Source organism: Tripterygium wilfordii, chromosome 16 (assembly GCF_013401445.1).
Source record: "Tripterygium wilfordii isolate XIE 37 chromosome 16, ASM1340144v1, whole genome shotgun sequence".
NCBI classification, from domain to species: domain Eukaryota; kingdom Viridiplantae; phylum Streptophyta; class Magnoliopsida; order Celastrales; family Celastraceae; genus Tripterygium; species Tripterygium wilfordii.
This window is the reverse complement of record NC_052247.1, coordinates 10,356,037-10,378,046: the sequence shown is the minus strand read 5'-3', so window position 1 is coordinate 10,378,046 and position 22,010 is coordinate 10,356,037. Positions and strand designations below refer to the sequence as shown.

The 22,010-nt window shown below is 36.2% G+C and overlaps 2 protein-coding genes and 1 long non-coding RNA gene across 5 annotated transcripts; 1 reads left to right on the top strand and 2 right to left on the bottom strand.

Moving 5' to 3' along the window:
* The first annotated feature begins 2,336 nt into the window (after positions 1-2,336).
* Positions 2,337-5,741, top strand: LOC119980483 (V-type proton ATPase subunit G 1-like). Of its 2 annotated transcripts, XM_038823188.1 has the most exons (5): positions 2,422-2,492; positions 2,883-2,973; positions 3,047-3,155; positions 4,752-4,852; positions 5,341-5,741. In XM_038823188.1, exons 2-5 carry the CDS (start codon positions 2,917-2,919, stop codon positions 5,482-5,484), a joined length of 411 nt encoding a protein of 136 aa, XP_038679116.1. In that variant the 5' UTR covers positions 2,422-2,492; positions 2,883-2,916; the 3' UTR covers positions 5,485-5,741. The 2 variants fall into 2 exon arrangements, with proteins under 2 accessions (XP_038679117.1, XP_038679116.1); XM_038823189.1 differs by lacking the exon at positions 2,883-2,973 and having other exon boundaries at positions 2,337-2,492.
* Positions 5,742-7,473: 1,732 nt separating this feature from the next.
* Positions 7,474-12,852, bottom strand: LOC119980467 (dual specificity protein kinase splB). Of its 2 annotated transcripts, XM_038823170.1 has the most exons (15): positions 12,436-12,852; positions 11,555-11,954; positions 11,327-11,449; positions 10,825-10,885; positions 10,411-10,728; positions 9,904-9,944; positions 9,737-9,805; positions 9,551-9,651; positions 9,211-9,289; positions 9,018-9,116; positions 8,869-8,937; positions 8,642-8,691; positions 8,286-8,367; positions 8,048-8,142; positions 7,474-7,952 (listed from the first exon to the last, which is right to left on the bottom strand). In XM_038823170.1, the coding sequence occupies exons 1-15, from the start codon at positions 12,702-12,704 to the stop codon at positions 7,850-7,852; spliced, it is 1,959 nt and encodes a 652-aa protein (XP_038679098.1). In that variant the 5' UTR covers positions 12,705-12,852; the 3' UTR covers positions 7,474-7,849. The 2 variants fall into 2 exon arrangements, with proteins under 2 accessions (XP_038679098.1, XP_038679097.1); XM_038823169.1 differs by having other exon boundaries at positions 7,476-7,952; positions 10,411-10,885; positions 12,436-12,851.
* Positions 12,853-15,344: 2,492 nt separating this feature from the next.
* LOC119980291 lies at positions 15,345-16,389 on the bottom strand. Its single transcript, XR_005463840.1, has 2 exons — positions 16,061-16,389; positions 15,345-15,655 (listed from the first exon to the last, which is right to left on the bottom strand). It is a non-coding gene; the product is annotated as an uncharacterized LOC119980291 (long non-coding RNA).
* Positions 16,390-22,010: the final 5,621 nt, after the last annotated feature.

Genomic DNA, 22,010 nt, shown 5'->3' with positions numbered 1-22,010 from the left:
CTTAAGTAAAACACAACACTTAAATGGTGGTTGGGAGGGCGTTGTGAACCATTAGACCCTTCATTGAATGTTGTCGGATCTTCATTGTTAAGGCTAGCCGAGCTAGGAGGCGTCCCCGGGGCAGGCAGGCATATTGGTTAAGGAGTGTAGGGGGTTCAATGTATCTCCAATTTCATGGTCTTCCAAATTGATTTCAATCCTCTTTCTTTGAGCAATCTTTTATGTTTTTTCTCTCATGTTGTTCATTTGTATGCTTATACGATTTTGCAGTATCCTTTAAGATTAGGCAACAAGTCTCTCACTTAAAATGGTGGTCCTCTTTATCATAATATAGTTGTTTAATTGCTCGCATATGTGAAAAAATAATAATAAATACATTAGAAAGATCCAAACCCATTGAACTTGACAATAATAGTTAGATTGATTGCTGATGGTCTTGATTTGTTTGTGCCAGACAAAAAAATAAACTCAATCACCAGATAGTTTAACATTCTAACATAAAAATAGCTAAGATATTAAGGAGCATTGATTAAGCATTAGATAATGACATTCCTGAAAATATCAGATTCCCCTCTTAGTAGAGATTGCAAATGATCATTTGCTACGAAAATTGGAAAAAAAAAATCCTAGAAATTCAAAACAAATGAGAAAGGATTTCTGCAACCTCAAGGCGCCTCTCCTCCTTCCAATTCCCAAATTCAACAAATAAAGTGGAAGGCTTAAGGCGGTGCGAGAAAGACTGACTAAAATAGGTTAGACTTCTAGACGAGAAGGAGGGAGATGAAGAAATTAGAGTATCACTATATCTGTTGAAATATCCCACATCGGCTGGGAAGGGCCTTGGTGTCCTGTATAAATGAGGCAAGCCTTCCTCCCCTTAATAGGCCTTTTAGGGGGAGGGCCAAGGGCCCAACTTGTTAACATGGTATCGAAGCCGGCACGTATCATCCCGCACATGGAAAAAGCCCAAAAAAAAATGGGGGACTGGAGAGCCCAGCCCATGTGTGAGGGGGCGTGTTGAAATATCCCACATCGGCTGGGAAGGGCCTTGGTGTCCTGTATAAATGAGGCAAGCCTTCCTCCCCTTAATAGGCCTTTTAGGGGGAGGGCCAAGGGCCCAACTTGTTAACAATATCAAATGAGAAAGGGGAGATGGAACTAGTGAATACGAAGACCCGAATATTTGATTGATTTTTTTTATTTTATTTATGTTTTCTTTGTTCTTTTTGAAATTTACCTTTTGTTTTTCTTTATGGGTTTTAAAGTTGAAATGGACGGGGAATTTGGATTGATTTTTTTTAATTGGGTTACTATAACACAAAAAATTTTCAAAATTTTGGGTTCGTTGGATTACTATAACACAAAAAATTTGGACTCTAGAGATTTGGAAGTCTGGACGACGTCCCAAGTCATCCTACCACAAAAACGCCTCTATTTGAAAATACCACATAATTTTTATTACTTTTAATGGAGCATAGTAATATAAGCCGTGTTTAGTGAAGCGGTCTGCAGAGTGGTACCGCTTCACCAAACATGTGAAATTTGAGGGTGGTACCGACCACAAAACGGGGAGGTACCACTCTCAAATCACAAGCTCCAAAATGGAGCTCGTGAGGATATTAACCGCCATCTCTTTTTGTTTTTTAAATTTTTTATGTGAACCCCACATATTTTAAAGTCAAACTTTCCATTTTTTAATAAAAAAACATGATGGGACCCACTTGAATAATAAACATTACTAATAAACCCTACCTAACATATATTTAGACTTAATAAATTAGATTTATAATTATAAATAAATATATATATATATATTAATAATTATAATAATATGTATTTTTAATTTGACATTTTCTTTCATTTATATATGCAGTATATTATATTACAAATTTATTTAACTATTAAACTAAAGTAATTATTATTTTTACTTAATAAAGTATATTTATAAATTAATAATCATTATTTATTTATTAAATTTATAATTAATTTTTTATTGAAATAAAAAAATTAAAATGAAACAAGACAAACAAAATATATTTACCCAACTTAATCGCTAACAACAGTTAATAGCTCTATCAAACACGTCACAATTTATTTCACAGTTTTAAGCTCATATTTTTTTCCACAACTTAATTACTAACATTAAAAATCAATACAACCGCTCTACCAAAAACCAAATGGGCACATAATGAACCAAACGGGGCTTCAGTTGATAACATTAGCGATAGCATGATTTATCAACCAATGCAAAACACTACAAAAAAAAAAAAAAATAAGGGTGTGAACAATTTCTCTATTTGCCTTTGCCCATGTAAAGGGGATGAAAACAGCGTCGGGGTCATAAACGTAAGACCGAGATAAAGAGGAGGGTATATTCGTCAACTCGTCGGCTTATTTCTGCAATTATATGGTTCTTCTTCCAAACAGATACCGGGATCGGAAAACCTTGGAACTTGGAAGAAAAAATCTTGACCAACACTCCGTTTCTTTCGGTACGCTCGGTCTTTGCCTTGTCACTTTTAACTTTGCAAGATTTTATGAGTATTTGGTTGAATAAAATCGTTTGGTACTCCTTCGTACTACTGGATTCATTCCAAGATTTAGGATAAACGAACTGGTTCTTCATTTTGTGATTAGATCTTCGAATTTTATTTGTGTATTGGGGGAACTGAAATTGAAAATTCGGAACTCTATGTATGGTTTCATTTCGATTGCGCTCTTCTTAGTTGTGTGATCCTCAATGCCATGAACTTTTGATGATTGTCAATTGCAATGAATTTCTTTTGATGCGGACTTGACTATTGAGTTCAAGAATTCTTTTTGTTGACAACAATTCCGATCTACCTTTTTTGGTGTTAAATCTTAATGCATCTACGTGCCAGTCCTGGGATGGAGATTTGAGAGTTTTGATGTTGAATGTTAAATCTTAGCCTTTCGTTGATCCACCTACAACTAGCTGTTATACTACAGCAGGTATAATATCTTTTTAGTATCCTCAATGGCGAAATTTTATTTTTTTACTGATAAATATCAATATCTGGTGTAGCTGCATTGGAATATAATAGCTATGGAGGCCAACAGAGGACAGAATGGTATTCAGCTCCTGCTAGCTGCGGAACAAGAAGCTCAGCACATTGTCAATGCTGCCCGAAATGGTAAGCTCTTCTTTTTTCTTCTTGTTCTTGTGTTGGTTTTCTTTCTCATATTTGGGTGGAATAACTATTATGTGAAAGCTCCAAGAATCATAAGAGTTGCAACTTTTCTTACATTTTTTATTACTTCACCCATTTACTGTCATTATTAATGCCTTTTTTTTTGACGTCTATTGCTCTAAATTTCTAATGTTGTTACTTGTTAGCTATATCCATATTTGTTCACTTGTAAGCCTAACCTTCCTTTTCTTGGGGTTTAATGGATGAATAACTATTCAGATAATCAGATTTCAGAAAAGCTGTCCCTATCTCCCAAAAGGGGAAAATAAAAAATTTTAAAAAAGAGACAAAAAAAGAACTCCCAATCATAAGAACCTCGTAAGTTGAGCTGGCCGCATAACTATTGTGAGCATGAAATGGGCATATTTTAGAAATTAGAATTGGAGTCGGAGAACTCTTAACCTCATTTCGCTCCTGCATGTAAATCTGGCAACTGAACTGAAAGGGAATTGTTGTTGCTGCTGGCAGTTGGTTTTCCTCAAAGGACTCACAAGGGCAGGCCTTTTGGGTTTTGTTTCTATTATATTGCTGCTTTATGTACTCTGCAGTCGCGTGTAGACTGTTACACATGCAAAAAAATGACCCGTGATCAAGGCTAGGTACCTCGATTTGGTGGAGACTTGTATTTCTCATTCACAAACACATCTTTGTTTATGCCCTCTGAGAATTGTGTTGAGAAATATATGGACTGGTTATTTTTGTCTGCCTAGCTCAGGATGAATTTACATAAATTTTTAACGTCTCTTCTTTCGTCGTGTTATTTGCTTCATGCTATTTCATGAACAAAGATTCTTTCACAGAATGATAATTATTAACTGGTTTTGATGTGCAACATTGGGAAGATGCATTATAAAGGTTTTCCTGCATTATTGAGTTCCCTAATTTTTCGGGGATTTTTATTTCTTCTTTTTGTTTGGGGTTGCCCTTCTGCAGTCTCTGCTAGGGATGCTTCATTAGTGTGACCTTATATTGCTTCCAACAACATTGCATACTCTAGACTGATTTGCCTATTTTTCCGACTCTGGAAAAAATCAGCAAGTTATGGTTTAGTGCAATGTTAGCTTCCGTGCACCTCTATTGTGTTGGAAGGGAATAGAATTGACACTCATCCTCACTAAAGGATGCTCTACCAATCTTGTACAAGTTGGCCTGAAATGACCAAATATTTGTTGTAGCTTGGCAACCATCTTGCACAACACAGCCTTTATTAATGTGATTGAATTTGGTGGTAGCAAACACGATAAAAGAACTCAAAAGCTTGGAGTTATTACAAAGTAGCAGGAAGGAGAGGTAGGCTAGTAAGCTCAGTTCCCGTAGCTATCTTGTGGACTGTCGTACAGAGGAACAGAGGAGCCTTTGAATGGAAGGATACTCATTATGATACATTGAAGAATAGATGTTTTCTCGCATTTCTACTTTTTGGTTAATGGAAAGCCACTACCATGTCATGTAAATGTTGAAGCGTTTATCATGTTGATGGACACTTGATGTTCGTGTTGGTGTAGATGCTGACTGTATTTTTTATTATTGTTTTTCCAGCAAAAATGGCCAGGTTGAAACAGGCAAAGGAAGAGGCTGATAAGGAGATCGCTGAATTCCGTGCTCATATGGAAGCTGAGTTTCAGAGGAAGCTTGCAGAGGTAAGATCATGGACATGAAAGGAACATTTGTCTTCTTTTTCATGGGCAGGTTAGATTAGCTATAGCTGCTTTGAATTTAGCTGAATTTTTTCTATGATTTTTTCATTATAAGTTTGTTTACTTTCTATATGAGTTTGATCCTTACCGCTGAAGATTCTGTGCAGCTCTTAGCAATTCTCTAGGAATTCACTTTGCATTCACATGGATTAAGATTCTTCCCGTACATATATTTCTTTTAGTTCCCATGTTCCACTTTTAGTTATTATTCTGGTACCAAAGATTTTTCACTCTGTCATGACCATACTTTCCCCTGCAATAATAACAAATAAGATTTAAGTTAATGGCTTCCTAGTCTTGGTGCTGTGGTTCTTATTTTTGTCGTGCATGTGAGATCTAGATCATTTAGTTACCCTACCTGAGCTGCATTTTTTTTTTCTTTCTGAAAACACGAAATGCTGACTTAAATTTGCCCATGTATTATCAAACAGAGCAGTGGTGATTCTGGTGCTAACGTCAAGCGGTTGGAGCATGAAACAGAGGAGAAGATCAATCTCCTGAAGACGGAGGCAGCAAGAATATCCCAAGATGTTGTACGCATGCTTCTGAGGCACGTGACAACCGTGAAGAATTAGGATCTTGATCAAGTCTGATGAAGGAATTATGTGGATCTCTCATTTCTCTGTATTTTATGTCAAACTTTTAAACTACTGCTTGGTGACAGTAAAGTGTTTGATTCGGATATATTCGTATTGGTTATGTTCTACTTATGAAGCAATAATGTGGTTCTGCTGCTTCTTTTTTGTCCCGATGGAATTGTTTTTTTCCAGAATGTGAAATGGAACTAAGCCTGATGTGAACTAAAGGAAAGCAGATTGGGTTAAATATGTTAGTAGTTTCATGTGTTTGATTTATTTCTCGATTATGTCAGTATCATAAATTTTCTGAGAGGTGAAGTATCATAAATTTTCTGAAAGGTGTAGTCTTGTTTTTGTTTTTGTTTTTTTTTTAAGCTGGATCAGCCATTTGGTTTCGTACAACATCTTGATTGATTGGTTCTTGTTGACATTGAGTTGATTAAGCATTCATTGGATCTCCTCCAATGCCTACCAAAAATCATTAACCTCTTGTTCAACGAGTTTAGGGTTTCTTCCTCCTTTGTTGTTAGTCATTGAGAGGTGAATTCTTCCTCCGATATTAACGACGCAAGTGTGAAGAATCAAAACTATGTTAAACTCCTGAAAACCTGGAATCCACCATGAAGCTGATGAGAACCCCGGCTTGACGAGCTATGGATCCCACAATTGAGGTGAGTCGAGGACTACAATTGGTGAGGCAAGTCGAGGATTCCAAAGCAGTAAGAGGCAAGCAGAGTGAAGCGCATCAGAAGGAGGACCCAACTCATTAAGAGTAAGATTGGTAGGTTAAGATAATTTGCTATTCTGAATCGATCTACATCGCGATTTTGACAACCATGAGCACATGTACTCAAATAGAATATAAACAAAAATATCACTAGTCAACACGAGAAAATAAAAAAAAAAAATCTGAAGTACTTTTAATTTTATGAGAATTGATTGCATTTTTTTTTACTTTTTCTTTGTAATAAAAAACTATGTCATGCAAGTTGATATATTTGATGATTCTTTGACCTATTTGACGGTCCAGTCCAGGTAGGGATCACCATTTGGCCCGCGGGTCAAAACCCGACCTGACCCGAAATTAGACTGAATTTGGATGGCCTGGCCCGACACCTTGGGTGGGCTTGGGCTCCATTTTTGGGGTCGGACCCGGCCCGAAGCCCGACACCTCGGGCCAATTTTGGCCCGGTCCAAGCCCGACTATAACATACATTATATATATATATATATGCAGAAAGTTCTACATATATATACATATATATATATATATATATATATAGGAATTCTCCTATGTGGACCAAGTTTGTGGACCAAAATCCAACGGTTGTAATAAACCACAACATAAGTGAGGGCCACACATTTATTATGGGACCCACCACATCTATGGTTGAAAAACAAGTCCACAAACTTGGTCCACATTTTTGATCCACATAGGAGAATTTCTGTATATATATATATGTAATATATACATATATGTATGTAATATATACATACATATATATATAATACATTTCCCTAAAAAAATACATATATAAATATTATATAGTCAAAAAATCGGGCCCAAAACCCGAGGCTCGAGCCTTAAGGGCTTGGGTCTCATTTTGAGAGCCAAGCCTGGCCCGAGCCCAGCCTGAATCCCGATTCTCAAAATCAGGCCTGGGCCTCACATTTCCGGATAGGCCCGGCCCAGCCCAACCCGATGCCGAGCCCTAGGTCCAAATGCATAATTCAAAGCAACATACCTTCCCCAACTAAGGGAAGTGTACAACATTTGTTAAGAGCAAACGATTATGGCATGTACATATCTACGATCACCATTCGCTGTCAATTGCATGAATAAAATGCTTGCAGATTCGGACAATTGACTACATCTAGAAAAACATCAATTTTTTTTAAGCCACACACACATATATATCAACAAAGGGGAGAAAAAACAGCAGGTCATCGGAATAGATGGCCTGACAGAGAAAAATACAAACGACGACGAGAAGAGAAGACAATCAAAGCACAAACAGGAGAATTCAGCAAAAGGAAACAAAATCAAATAGCCCTAAATATGGAAAAAAAAAATGATATTCTATTCCATGTGCTGGAACGAAGAGTGGATATAGGAAACATCAACTGGTTTATTTTGGAAGGAAATGCGTCCACACATCTAAGAGATGAGCGTACATTGATCTTTTAAGGACTTTATGCTATTTCTTTCTATATGACTTCAAGGGAATACACAGCACACCCCCTAATTCATCTTCAAACTATGAGAATTATATTACCACTAGATTTATCGCCTAGCTAGTTAACTCCCTAATTGCTATGCATGACAAAAACAAAACTGTGTATTTTAACTGATGCGGAACTCTTAAGATTCTGAGCTCCTTCGAGCTGATGCTGCTGGGAATTTTTGTATCAGGCCTGTCATTTCCTGGATTATTTCTTCAAATGACGGTCGCTCTTTTAGATCACTGCTTGTTTTGACAAAAATAGGTTTAATTTAGATCACTGCTCTTTTAGTGCCACAAAATTCGCAGAAACAAATTAGTGTTAAGTGTAGAAGTACCTTTTCCAACAGGCATGGATGATAGATGCTACTTGGGTGTCAATGTCTTCTGGTATCTCTAATCTTCTGTTCATGAAGCCAACAATTCCTACTACCTTTCAAATGAAAGAAAAAGGGTTTAGAGTTAAGTTCTAGGACACAAAAGAGTCCACCAGTGGAACATGCATGCGGTTACTTTGTGTGCAAGTGGATGTGGGTGGGTGGCTGATAAGTGAGAGAGGGAGAGGGAGAGAGAGACCTGTAAGGCATTTAGGCCGCTCCATGGAATCTTATTTGTCATCAGCTCCCATAAAATAACCCCAAAACTGAAAACATCAGACCTGTTCACGTTGTCAATATAAAACAACATATAAGATTGACGCCGCATGTACTTTATCTTAAACAACCATGTGAATTATTGATCAAACTGTGATCCATGCATATGGCATGAACCAAGAATATTAAATATTCAATAAACTAAGAATGTACACGTTCGTTCTATTAATAAAACTTAGGATGCAACAACGCCCCTTTTACATAAGTAAGCAGCTGCAGAAAGATAGATAGTGAAGAAAATTTTTACAGAAATTTTAAATCTTAGTTTGTAGAACTTACTTTTCATTTGAAGGTTCATTTTGAAGGACTTCAGGAGCCATCCACTGAGGCTGCATCAAGCATAACAAAGAAATCATGTAACTCTGTGAACATAATAGATTTATCATGTAAACAAGGATTAGTTGACAAATCTGAAATAGTGAAGCCGGATAATGTATACACCATCCAAAGATAAAAGTTCTTTATCTTTGGAAAATGCAAACATCATTAAGGAGATAGATCCTCACTGTTCCGTTCCCAGATTTTGTTGTTAAGAAAGTTGCATCCATCCATTTTGAAAGGCCAAAGTCTCCAACCTGCAGAGAATTCACAAGACAGTAATTTGTTAATGGTCAATTCGCTAGATATATTAACAGCATCAACCAGTGAACCTTACCTTAACATTCCAGTTCTTATCAACGAGCAGGTTAGAAGACTTTAGATCTCTATGTATAATTGGTGGATTCCTGTGATGCAGATAATTCATGCCTCTAGCCTGATGCAAAGCAATTAATGTAAGATCTGGTTTGATAGCTAAAAATCTCCACAACCAAATTCAAAGATAGACACATGAAAGTAAAGAAACGCACAACATCAAGGGCCATCCTCAATCGCCTCCTCATGTCCAATGCCTGATTGTTCTTATGAAGTGTTCTAAAAAGGCTTCCCCTAACCATGAGAAAATGATATAAGTACCCAGATAAAGACAAAAATTTATGGCCTAATAAAAAGAAAAAGCACAAACAGGAATATACACTTGACGAGACTAAACTGGATGGGTTATTAATATGCTCAAAGGCATCAGCCATAAAGAATGAGACCAACTAGCATCAAGTATTCCAGTGCGTCGGAAAAAGAGATTGGATATCTAAAAACCATCTCCTTGCATGATAAATTAACTAATCCTTAGAAAGGGAGGATTTTTATTACCTGGGTAAGAACTCTGTGACAATGGCTAGCCGTTGTTCTGAACACACCGCTCCCATGAACAGCAATACATTTGGATGTCTCAGACTCCTCATTATCTCAATCTAAAGGATATGCCAATGAGCTTCCATGATTATGACTGCTTTGAACAACTAATTACAAACAATTTAAACTTAGAATTTGAAGTACCTCTTTTTTGTAGTCTTGAAAGGTTCCATTGCCATGTTCATGGTGAAAAAACACCTTAATAGAAACATCCTGGTGAGAATAAACAAAGCTTTTGGTAAATCAATAGATTTCATCCTCATGGAGTCATGGAACAAGAACATGAAAAATTTATGAGTCTAGGGACTCACCGATGCGTTCCAAATCCCACGATAAACAACAGCATATGAACCTTCAAGGAAAACAAGCAATTGTTAGATATGCATTGTATACATATTTATGATTACGGATCTATGTACAGTTCTGAATTAGTAGGTTATATCAGACGAACATGTAAACTAGGCCAGCCCAACTTACCCCAAAAGAAAAAGGACAAAACACATACATGAGCTTCATTAATATATTAACAAAATAATTCCAGAAGAGAGCAGTTCGTTCTCGTTGTTATCTTGACTGAGCTCGTACAATTGGATCCTGTACTTACAAATTGATTTGTTATGTCCGATGAAGATATGATTAGGGGAACTCATATTCCACTCTGGTGGAATTCATAACATAAGCTTCATCTAATATTAACAAGGCCTTTTTCCAACGAACGAAAATTCTTTGCTATTACTTTATTTTCTTGAATGTTCTCCCACCATGATGGCGGTAGCACTTCTCCAAATTTACAAAAATATGAAACCCCTAAAGATTACCTTGGCCAATCTCCTCACCAACTTGTAGGTCTTCCCATTGGATCTCACAATCTATCATTGAGTTTGACTCATCATCTCCTCTGCTTGAAGAACTTCCATGGCTGCCAATACTATCTTCTAAACTTGAAAGCCTTTTACTGTCAGACTGTCTTTGTGCTTCATTTTCCACAGGCAAAGCTTCTAAGTTCAGTGCTCCTGGTTCCAACTCATTCCCAACTTCTTGAAAACTTAGTATTGGCAATGGATCTTCTAGTTTTGAATGGGCACTTTTAGCGCCAAAGGGGGAAACTATTTTCTCTGGGCATTCTCCCTTAGCTTCTGCATTGAGACAGCAAAAAATGGATGCCTGTGAACCTTCAGGAGAATGAGCCCGAGTTACCTCTTCATTGTTAACTGAAGCACCATTCGCATCACCTTGTCGAACATTTTTGTCTTCTTCTTTCCAGATGTGCAGCTTTGCTAAAACCTTTGCTGCCTAGAATAATTCCAGCAGAAAATTTTGGCAAGATTAACCAAACAGAGGCTTCATACGTAATGTAAATTTAGAGTGTTGTGAATATCATCTTTAGTGGACTAATCAAAATCTTGTTTCCGACCCCAAATAGCCAAGAGTTACAGCTTGTTGAGTTGACAAGTAACTGTCATTTGACTGGCAGTTATGCAACCTTGAAAAAGCCAGTATGTCATTGTAGTGGATATTTGGAAGTAACTTTGAGAGACAAATTTGAAAAAGAATACAGTTATAAAAGTTTCAACAAATCTAAAGAAATATCTTTTCGAAGATACTGCTTCTGTTTGCTATTCCCAGTGTTAAAATTAGTATTTTCTTCCAATTGTCAATGAAAATCACATAGATGACTCCTTCCAAAAAATTTAATAAACATATTGAGAAATGAGTAAACAAAAGTGAGCTTACAATTGTTCCAGGCCTCTCTAACTTAAAATATCGACATTCAGTAGTAGCGCCCTCGCTATCCCTGGTAATCGCGGACGCCGCAGTATCATTTTCTCCATGTCTCCGAGAAAGAAGTTTTGAAGCCTGATCATTCAGCATTAGAAACATGAAGCGCACATTCAGGAAAAAAAAATAAAAAGGGAAAACAATTTCCAAAAGCAAAAAGAAGATACGTTAACAATTAAGCACCAGATTGGAGACAGACGAAGCAATATGTGGTGCTGGTGCAATCTGAGGATGTGGGTGCGACTGAATATTTTTCAAGTTAAAGCTTTGCAATCGGCTGCGATCTTGATATGGTCTAGTCTTTTCTGAATTTGAACTATTAAATACTTTTGCATCACTTGAAACAGTGATGAAGCCAACAAGCTCATTGCCTTCATGCAGTGGGCTCTTTGTCACCATTGCCATGAAATTTTCACCGGACCTCTTCTTAAAAGGGAACTGACCCGACCATACTTGTCCAGAGCTCAACCTTTCCATAATTTTCCTCAGAGGTGCATAGTACTCTTCATCAACAAGGATAAATACATTTTCTCCAAGCACTTCATAATCCCTCCATCCGAAGAGGCTTTCTGCCGAGCGATTCCTATACAAGCAATATATAACTTTGAGCTAAAAGTTTCATGATGATACATTGATACTATTACTAACATGCAACAAAAGTACAGGTCTTGAAGAATTATTCTTTCTTCATCTTATTTGCGGACTAATGAAGGTAGAATCTAATTAAGTTTTCAGCATTTCCTTATGTAAGCATACAAATCACCTTAGAAAAAAGACTTTCAAATCTAGCTATTCTGGGAATAACTTAATCAAATTCAATTACAAATTCATACCAAATCAAACCAATAAAAGTCCCTACTATACTCAATCCTTTTAACAGAAGTCAAATTAACAGTCAACTTTTATGCAACTATTCCATTACGAGGCAAATTATAAGCTCAAATTCACTCCCAACACAAACAAAACATTAAAAATAAAACGTTACACATGAAAAAAATGAATAAAGAAATTATTGTATTTCTATTCGTGTGTGTTTCTGATCATGTGGAGACAAACATACATACCAATATATGATCTCCCCAGAGGAAGCACTGCACACATGAACTGCGTTTCCCATGGAGTCTAAAATACTCCTGAACGGATTTCCGTCAGAGAAGAATCCCGGAACGCATCCCCAACCAGATTTTGACACCACGGCCACTTCGCTCTTCTTCTTATTGTACTCCATAAGCTCGTTGATTTGGTCGCCAAGTCTCGCGTGACTCGCCTCCAAAGTCTCGCATCGATCCGCAAGAAATCGGTACAGGCTCGGAGAACACTCTTCGGTGGCCATCGCTCTCTCCGGTGACCGATCGAACACCGAGTCCGCAATGCGCAGAGTCCTGCTTTATAGAGCCCCATTTGTTCATTGTCGACTGTCGAGGTCGCTGCTATTCTTTATTATTCTTGTTATTTTATTGTCTGCTTCTTTTTTTAGAAGTCGAAGTGAGTCAGTGACTCGGGATTTTGGGGCGACGTGGCATTAGACGCAAGAGGACATATCAGGTGTGGCCAGGTTTAACGTTCTTGGAAATGAAATGCGAGTGGGCTGTCAGATCCGAGTTTCAATGAAATGCGAGAAAGAAGTTGGCTTCATATTGTCCGGCCGAATTGCCAATTCCGAGAACGGAGGCCTTTTATTTCCCCAAATGCACCTTGAGTTTGTGATTCCGTCCGTATCTGATGATCTGAGTAACTGCAATGGTAGTATTTTAGGGGAGCATGAACGCTCAAAAAATAATATTCAATGGGACATGGAGGAATAGGTGGGTATAACAATGATATTTTGATGGTATTTTTTTGTTATGACATGGAGAAGAAGGGATTTTGGTTCGCTCACATGCTAGCTCTATTTATGGGTTTCATAACACACACTCACATTTTACAACTAAATCAACATTAGCCCCATCTCTATTATACAAAAAATAAAGCTAATAAATTTACATCATTGTACCAATATATTTTGGCTAAGCCACATCAACAAAACACATATCTTAATATATTTTGTTGTCTCTAATAAAATTCTACCATTGTGATTGTTTTTACTGCCTTTGCCTTTGTTTGAAATTAAAAATAAAAATGGTTTTTTTGTCTTCTTCTTGAGGAAGAATATGAGACTTCAATTTACGAGGAGGAATATGAACATGAACCGCCTTTGGTTTGAAAAACAAAAATGGGATTTTTATCTTTTTATGAAGAAGAATATGAGATGAGACTTCCGTAGTTCCGTTTATATCATTATCATCAATCGGAGTCTTTATCTCAAAATTTTAGGATATGGTACAAGAGTCTGAGAAAAATCAGGTTAATATAATATGTCATCATCAAAAGATAACTCAGTTTAAACATTCCAAGTCAGTAACCTAAAATTAAAAGTTGTTCCAATTTAGTAACTCAGGTAGTATTTTTCTGTTTCGGTCAGTCAAGTCGCGTAGTGACAGGTTGATCGTTAAATGTTATTTTCACGTGGAAATAATTTTAAAAAAATTATAAATGAACAAATGATTGTCATACACCTATAGTTTCAATTATATTGAACATATAGGTGTTTCAAATGAGTCATTGTAAGTGCACTTTTGTTCCAACATTATAAAAACTAAACCAATAATACCTCTTCCACCACCTCTTATTGAAATTTAACCATGTTGATTAACAATTCCACCAATTCAATCTCATATATACATACCTAATGATACCAAAAATAATCTCCAATGAGAGCATGACACTTGTTTTGACACATGGCACTGAGAGATGACCATCATAAGAGCACGCATGCCCATTATCCCAAAGAGCATATATGCCTATTAACCCAAAGAGCACACATGCTTTACAAGAGGACCAAGAGTCCCTAAGAGCATACAAAGGGAGAAGAGAAGAGCATACCAAATAGAGAGCATATGAAATAGTGAGCATGCAAGAAGGTGAACATCGAAGAGGGTGAGGAGAAGAGTTCCTAGGAATCATCGAGGAACCACCCTGGATACCCCACCAAGCACACATGCTCGGTCTAATAAGGTGTTCTACAGCAGTGATATGCTCCCATAGGAGAAACGGCTACTAGAGGAGTAAATGATGGATCCATGTCCTCACCCACATTCTCACGTGGAGTTAATGAGAGACTCACGATCTCCCATAACCATCAATTCCTAGCTACTATAAAAAGGGTCCCTCCACCCAGGTAAACGATTCCAACTCACTTAATAACAAACTAGGTGGTATACCCGCGCTTTGCGCGGCATGTAATTTTATTTTTTAATTATAATGTAGCATAATTGTTGTGTTTGTTTTTCAATATCTGATTGTAAATTTTATCAAATTTAGGTTATTGATGGAAGTGAGTTTTTTTTTTGTAATTATATTGTTGCATAAATATAGTGTTTATTTTTAATTTCCTTCTTTTTATTTGGACATTTTTAGATTGTGGATGGAAGCATAAGCAATCATGATTATTTTTTTTTCTTACAAATTGTTTCATTTTTTAGTAATTGTAACCATGAGAAACATCAAAATTGCAATTAGATTACTTTGTTAGAAATTTCAAATTTCATTTTTCACACAAGGAAATATCGTTCTACTGATTGTTTTGGTTTAAAATTTTGGTGGCGGTCTTCCAGCTCCGGTCCTCATCGTGAATAAATTTTTCTTTTTAATTGATATTTAACCATAGATTTAAAAACACCATTTCGAATTGTAGGATGATAAGGGTCATTTCTTTCTCTCTCTCTTTTTTTTTTCTTCTGTTATCTTTTTGATTGATATTTAATCCATAGATTTGAAATCACCGTTTCAAATTGCAAAATTATAAAAGATCATTTTTCTTTTTTTTTAAAATTGATATTTAATGCATTGAATACGACAATTGGAATTACAAAAGATCATTTTCTTTTTCTTTTAAATTGATATTTAATGCACTGAATAGAACACTTGTAAACAGTAAGAACAAAGACCCAAGCACTATAAAGGAAAAAATACAGAGAGCCTTGTAGAGCAAATCGAAGAGCTAAAAGGCAAGGGGTATCAATTTCTTGTTTTTTGTTTGAGCTTTAAATTTGGACATTTTACGCATCATCTCTTTTTCCAACTCTGGAACACTTTTACGTTTACAAAATGAATACTACATAGCAAATACAAATCTTTTTCTTGTGTCAAAGCTGAAGAACTACGACTTTATTTTTCCGTCTTTGCCACAACTGAGTTAAACCAACTACCAGCAACTCTTCCTCACAACACCACCACAAAATATACCTACAACCAAATGAAAAGGAGGGAAAAAAATTAATAAATAAATCAAGAAATGAAACGCAATGCAACTCTGCAAACATAATCAATTTATGGGTATCATTTTGGATTATATGAAACAGATGAGGGGAAAACATGTTCAGTTTATGATTTAATTTCGTATTATTAAAAAGAGAGGCATGGGTGATGAAAAGAAAAATCATTGAAAGTTATTGAATAAACAAAGCTCTCCAGTTTTCCTTTCATCTTCCTTATCATGATTCACTTCAAAACTGGACTTCTCATTAGATTATTCTTCCTCTTCCACATGGATTCCCTACTATTATTAAAAGAATTTAAAGTTGTAATCCAAAAAGAAATTCACAGTAAACATCTATGCTTGCAAAGATTGCTTTCAATTGCAGTAGGTACCTGTTTCTCATTGTAACCTTCCATATTTTTATTGTAATCACTTTTTCCCCTTCTCTGTGTTCCCTACATAAGGAGCTTTATCTTGAAAATTGAATGAAGGTTGATTAAATTTCATACAGTAAATAAAATTGGGTTAGCATAGAAGGCTTAAGAGTTACAACAGCTTTATACGCAGCACGATTCTCCTCATTACGGGATACACCGTTAATAAGGAATTTTCTACTGCTATTTTCTTACATTGGTTATTGGAGAAACTTTGAGTTACCTCTGAAGAGACAATCTTTTCCTCCTTAAACATATTCTAAATCATGGTTCTGTAGAGCACAATGAAAGAAAGAGCGTTGTGATTAAGATGTTAAACAATACCTACTGGAACTTCTTGTTAACACAAGTGGTGCAAATGTGCTGGGTTATGTGATATGAAAAAAATATTAATTATATCAATGTTAATTATATAATATTAATTGAAAATATACCTACGACAAAATTAATTGATTTAAACCATATAAACAATACGAAACATGCAAACCAAATAGTAAAAAAAAATAGAATAGTCTAACATCACTTCTACATCCAAAAGAAGCATATCCACACTCAGGAGGTCATTGTTATTTCAGACATTCTTAGAATTTCATAGTCCGTTGATGCGAGCAATCACCTCCCAATTCATCCTTGAACCATCAAGGATAAATTCAGGTGTCTTGAAAGTTGAAAAGAACACAAAGATTTATTAATTTATATAGGTTAAACAATCATCACAATTAATAAATATTTTGTATTAAACATCATAAATTGAAATAAATAAAAATAACCAACCTCTGAGAATTTATTGGGGACCTTCTCTTGCATTTCTTCCTAGCTGCACTACTTTTGAGAATTAACAGTTACAAATGTGGTTGGTCTATCAAAAATAGAAGACATGATACAAACGGGTTTATGTTTTGATAAACGTATTTTATGAAAACATGGAAGACATGAGTGAGAATGTGAATGGAATAATGGCCCAATTAATGGATTTAATTATATGATAACCATTTAGCAATTAAGTGTTAAAGGAAAATAAAATCAACATTAATGAAATGAGTGAGGTTGTGTATGGAATAATGACCCAATTAATGGATTAAATTATATGGTAGCCGTTTAGCAATTAAGTGTGAAAGGAAAACAAAATCAACTTTAATGACACAAATCAATTGATAAATTGAAATAGGAAAGAAATTGTTAAATTTGAATCATTCTCTAAAGGTTATGCATGATACTTTAATGACATAAATCAATTGATAAATTGAAATAGGAAAGAAAACGTTAAATTGGAATCATTCTGTAATGGTTATGCATGATTTAATTTGTTCTAATTAAATCAATAATTAATACATGTTATTGGTGTGTTTGTGTATAACTTGAATAAATAAAAATTAAACTTTTTCATTAATCTACATGGCAATCATAGAGTTTTCCTAAAAGTTGATGTGGCTGCATCAAAATCATTCTCTTATTCAGTAATCATACTATGTATATGATTGAGAGATGAGAGCTCCAACAGAGAGCACTCTTCATTTTTTATTGTTTACTGACTTGACCGTAGGAGAGGACCCCCGATCACACCCTTGGGGGCCCCATAGCTTACATACTTGCTTGTGCAGATCATCCTTCGGAGCGACCATGACTAGCTTCAGCATAGCATATCATGGCATAACATTGCTCAGTTGGGCATAGCATAGCTCGGCTTGGCATAACATAACATTGCTCAACATAGCGTAGCATAGCATCTCCTGACTTCGACCTTACCATCGATGACGCTCTCAAAACTGAAGGCAGTTTTGGACGTCATCAGTTTGACATCGTCTGTGGTAAACGAAAGATTTCTCTAACTCAACAATGGTCAGGGCAAGAAGTCAATGACTAATCCTAAAAACCGAATTGATAGAAATAACCCTCTAGCTATTGAGCCCAAGCATCTCGAGCATCAGGGTGCTCTTGAGCATAAGAGTTCCCTCGAGCATCAGAGTGCTCCAGAGCATCAAAATGGCTTGAGCATCATAATGCACTCCAAGAAGCTCTTCAAAATGCTCATGTTCATAAACTCGAGCATCTCAATGCTCCGGTTGCTCAAAGACAATTCATCCAGATCATGCAACGGATGAACACTCTCATTGAGATAAAAAAATGCTCATCAACCTCCACCTCAACAAGACAACAACAAGAGCATGAGCATCAAAATCCTCACTATGAAGAAGAGAAATAGAAGCGAGCCTGGAGAAGATCCCTAAGGTGAAGTTCAACAAAATTCTACGTGAAGAGAACACAAAAGCAAATGTTCTCTCTCGCCTAGCATCAACATGCTCAGTCAAAAAATCATCCTCAATCCAGGTGGATGTGTTGCCCGACCAAGCATAGAACAAGAGCTCAATGTGGCCAAGATCAACATAGAGCCAACCAGGATGGTCAAGAAAATGACGAAGAGCATCCAAATGAGAACATCCAAATGCTCTCTCGAACAAGAGGTTCGGTACCGAAGATCTTTCACCTTACTTTACCTGAGTTGCCTTGTACCCCAAAAAGCTGAATACACCATTCGAGAAGTCCACAAAGGAATTTTTGGTGCCCATTCGGGGGCATGCACACCGGCTTATAAGAGCATCCACATCAGATTACCTAAATATGAGTCTCTCTGTAAAATATAGAATAATTATAGAGAACTTGTCAAAAAATAGTTCTGAATCAGATTATCTAGAGGTTTCTATTTTAGAGAATTGCTACAGTGGTTCCCTACATCTAGGGAACCACTGTTCACTTCTCTAAAATAGAGAACTAATTTTTTCTTCACCTCTCTCCTCCCTCCTTTGACATTTCTCCTCTCCCCTCTTTCTCTTCTGTGCATCTCTCCCCTCTATCTCATCCCTTCATCTCTCTCCTCTCTCCTCCATTGTTCTTTCTTTCCCTTGGTTGGCGAAAGCCTCCAGAACTCCTCGTAGTTGATCGAATGCCATGAATTTGCCCACCAAAATCCCTCTGTTTTTTATCTCCGCCAAAATCCCTCTCCACCTCCGACTTCGCTTCGCTCCCAAAAAGAAATCATAATGCAAAAAATAATTAAATTTTTTTCAATTAAATTCAGCTCTCATTGAGGTGATCTCACCGGACGTGTTTCTTCCTCAGCAAAAAATGTTGGTGGCGACCACGTGTTGGGTGGATCACGAGTTTAGGATTTCTCTTGTAAAAATCTTGATCTGATGCAAAAGGAGAGAGACAGAAGCTTTCCTATAGTTGTTGTAGAATTTTTAATAAATTAAACTATATTAATAGAATAAAAAAGGAAGTGAAACAAATTATTATTTTAATGATGTTGAGAAAATGATAGGTAATCTGATACAGTGTTGGTTGAATAAGGAATCTGTAAAATAAGGGAAAGTGACATTTTATCTGTATTTTAGGGCACTGATGTGGATGCTCTAAGTTGCTAAAATATGGATACTAGAGGGCAACCATGAAATAGAATGCTAAGCAGCTTGTCAAGAGGTGTAACAAATGCCAGAGGAACTCCACCATTTCGTGTCACCCACCAAGTGAGACGATAACTATCCATAACTCATGCCCTTCACCAAATATGTAAAAGAGCTCTCGAGCATGCTATGGTCTTATTGCACTACTCCAAGAACATCAACTGGAGATACTCCATTCACTCTCGCCTTCTGACAAAGGCTCTCATTCTCATCGAAATTAGGATCCCCATATAGTTGATCACCAGTATAGCGAAGAGGAAAAAAAGAGGTGCTCCTCAACAACCTCGATCTATATGAAGAAATTAGGGGACATGCTAAAGTCCAAACGGCACGGCCTCCTACAAATAGAGGAATGTTAGAAATGTTATCCCACTTTGCCAACTAAGGGTGTACATCAGGTAACTGAACCTGATTTGACCCGATGACTTGGGACTTATTGGGCATACGCGAAACTCTTCTTGTCGGTCTAGGCAAAACCTGACCCGATAAATTTATAGTAGGATCAGGTCAGGATTAATTTTTTTTTTATACTTTTAGGGTTATCATGTGACTCGATAACTCGTCGATGTGGGGTAGGGATATAAAACATGAGTTATTAGTGGCTTTTATGCTTTTAAAGCCTATTTTCATGTGTTGCTCTTAACATTTTTACGATGTGGGGTAGGGATATGCAATCTTAAATAAATATCTTGATTGTTCTGTACTCAACCTCTCTTTACAAAGCTATGTTGTCTTAACAAGTAAAATAAATATAACTAATATAAAGCCCAAGAGACTTCAATAACCTCAAGGCCCATCCTTCAACCTGAAGATCATACGAGACATGTTTGATGGAAAAAACAGACGGGAGATGTTGAGGTTTAGAGGCAGAGAGCAAAGCTCCAATAAAGGCACTCAATGCTTATTATTTTATTCATTCTCTTAGAGCATCTCTAATGAGAGTAACCAAAATACTCATTTCATTACTGTTACAGTACTTTGATACGTCATTAGATTTCCTAAAAAGTAGTCAACTCCAATCCAAGTAACTAGATGAGTAATCATTTTTCAAACCCATTTTAAAATTCCTATTAAAATTGACACACTATAGTAAAACCCGTCTATGTCATTAATTTAAATCCCTAAAAATTAGATGGCGGATAAATTTTGAAATTCAAAAGTATTCTCACCAAAAACAGGTTTTCAAAATTTTTCGCCTAAATGAAACCAATTCAAAGTTCTAAATTTAAATTTTGGCCTCCTAAAATTGTCTTTAAATATGATATCTCACTTTGATGTAGTCTTGACCATCACATTTTCAACTCCATCCATATTACATCCTTGATTTTTTGTCAAATTGTCAACGGAGTAGAGACATATGATCATGACTTCATCCAAAAGAATGATGCTTTAGGGATTCCTGAAACTATCCCCTCTTCAGAATGTTATTGTTGATTTCAGGATACTAGAGTATGGAGTACCAACAGATTTACTAGATGACCATATACGTATAGGTGAAAGCATTATAATTGAAAATTTGTGTGCATTTGTGAAAGTTGTTATTGTTGTCTCTAGCAAGTAGTACCTAAGGCCTCCAAATCTGAACGATCTAATTCGATTATAAGAAATAGGTGAGCAAAGTGAACTTCTTGGGATGCTTGAAAGCATTGATTGCATGCATTGAAAGTGAAAAAATTATCCAACCGCATGGCATGGAATGTACACAGGTCATATTCATGAGCCAACTATCATACTATAAGCAGTTGTCTCTCAAGACCTATGGATATGTCTCGACTTTTTTGAAAAAATATATGCATCTTGTTTTAATGTACTAGGTTAATGTTGTTTTAATGTTATTCTCAAGTGTGTCATTTTAACTAAATGAAGTGTTAGAATTTTATCTAAAGTGTACTCTTGATTTTTTATATTTAAGTTAACTTTATTAAGTGTCGATTTTATCTATATTAAATCAAAATACTTTTGATTTTTTCCTCTATATTAAATTTAATATGAGCCTTACTTTCTACATACTTCTTTAATGAAATCAAGCACACGATTTCTGTCGTAAGTCTATTTCTAAATTATTCTTTATGATGAAATCAAGCACATAACTCCCAACCTTCTATTCTCCCACTATCAACAATCAAGGACAAGTTCATTGGAGTTGAGTAGAGCGAGAAAGCAAAAAAGACAGGACAAAAACGTGGGACAATTGGGGCTGAATGTGAGCCAGCTTTCCTATGGAGCTCAGGTGAGCTTTGCATATCAAATCGATTGAAGGAGGCAAAATCACTCTTGCAGTGCTGCCGTGACCGTTGGGACTTTACAACCTCCATTTGCATCTCCTGGTTTCTCTCTCCTCTAGGACATTTTTTGCATCCAAAAAAGGGGATAACCATTTTTGGTTACCCCTTTTGTTACTCGGTTAGAGGCTTTGTATCTCCCGTTGGAGGTGTTCTTAGTTGAAT

Bases quoted from the DNA above. Each gene is read 5' to 3' on its own strand.
- LOC119980483 (XM_038823188.1), top strand. From the start codon at position 2,917: ATGTTAAATCTTAGCCTTTCGTTGATCCACCTACAACTAGCTGTTATA. The intron at 3,156-4,751 runs GTAAGCTCTTCT...TTGTTTTTCCAG, and splicing joins TGTCAATGCTGCCCGAAATG to CAAAAATGGCCAGGTTGAAA. The intron at 4,853-5,340 runs GTAAGATCATGG...ATTATCAAACAG, and splicing joins TTCAGAGGAAGCTTGCAGAG to AGCAGTGGTGATTCTGGTGC.
- LOC119980467 (XM_038823169.1), bottom strand. From the start codon at position 12,704: ATGGCCACCGAAGAGTGTTCTCCGAGCCTGTACCGATTTCTTGCGGAT. The intron at 11,955-12,435 runs GTATGTATGTTT...TTGCTTGTATAG, and splicing joins TCTGGGGAGATCATATATTG to GAATCGCTCGGCAGAAAGCC. The intron at 8,368-8,641 runs GTAAGTTCTACA...CAACGTGAACAG, and splicing joins AATGAACCTTCAAATGAAAA to GTCTGATGTTTTCAGTTTTG.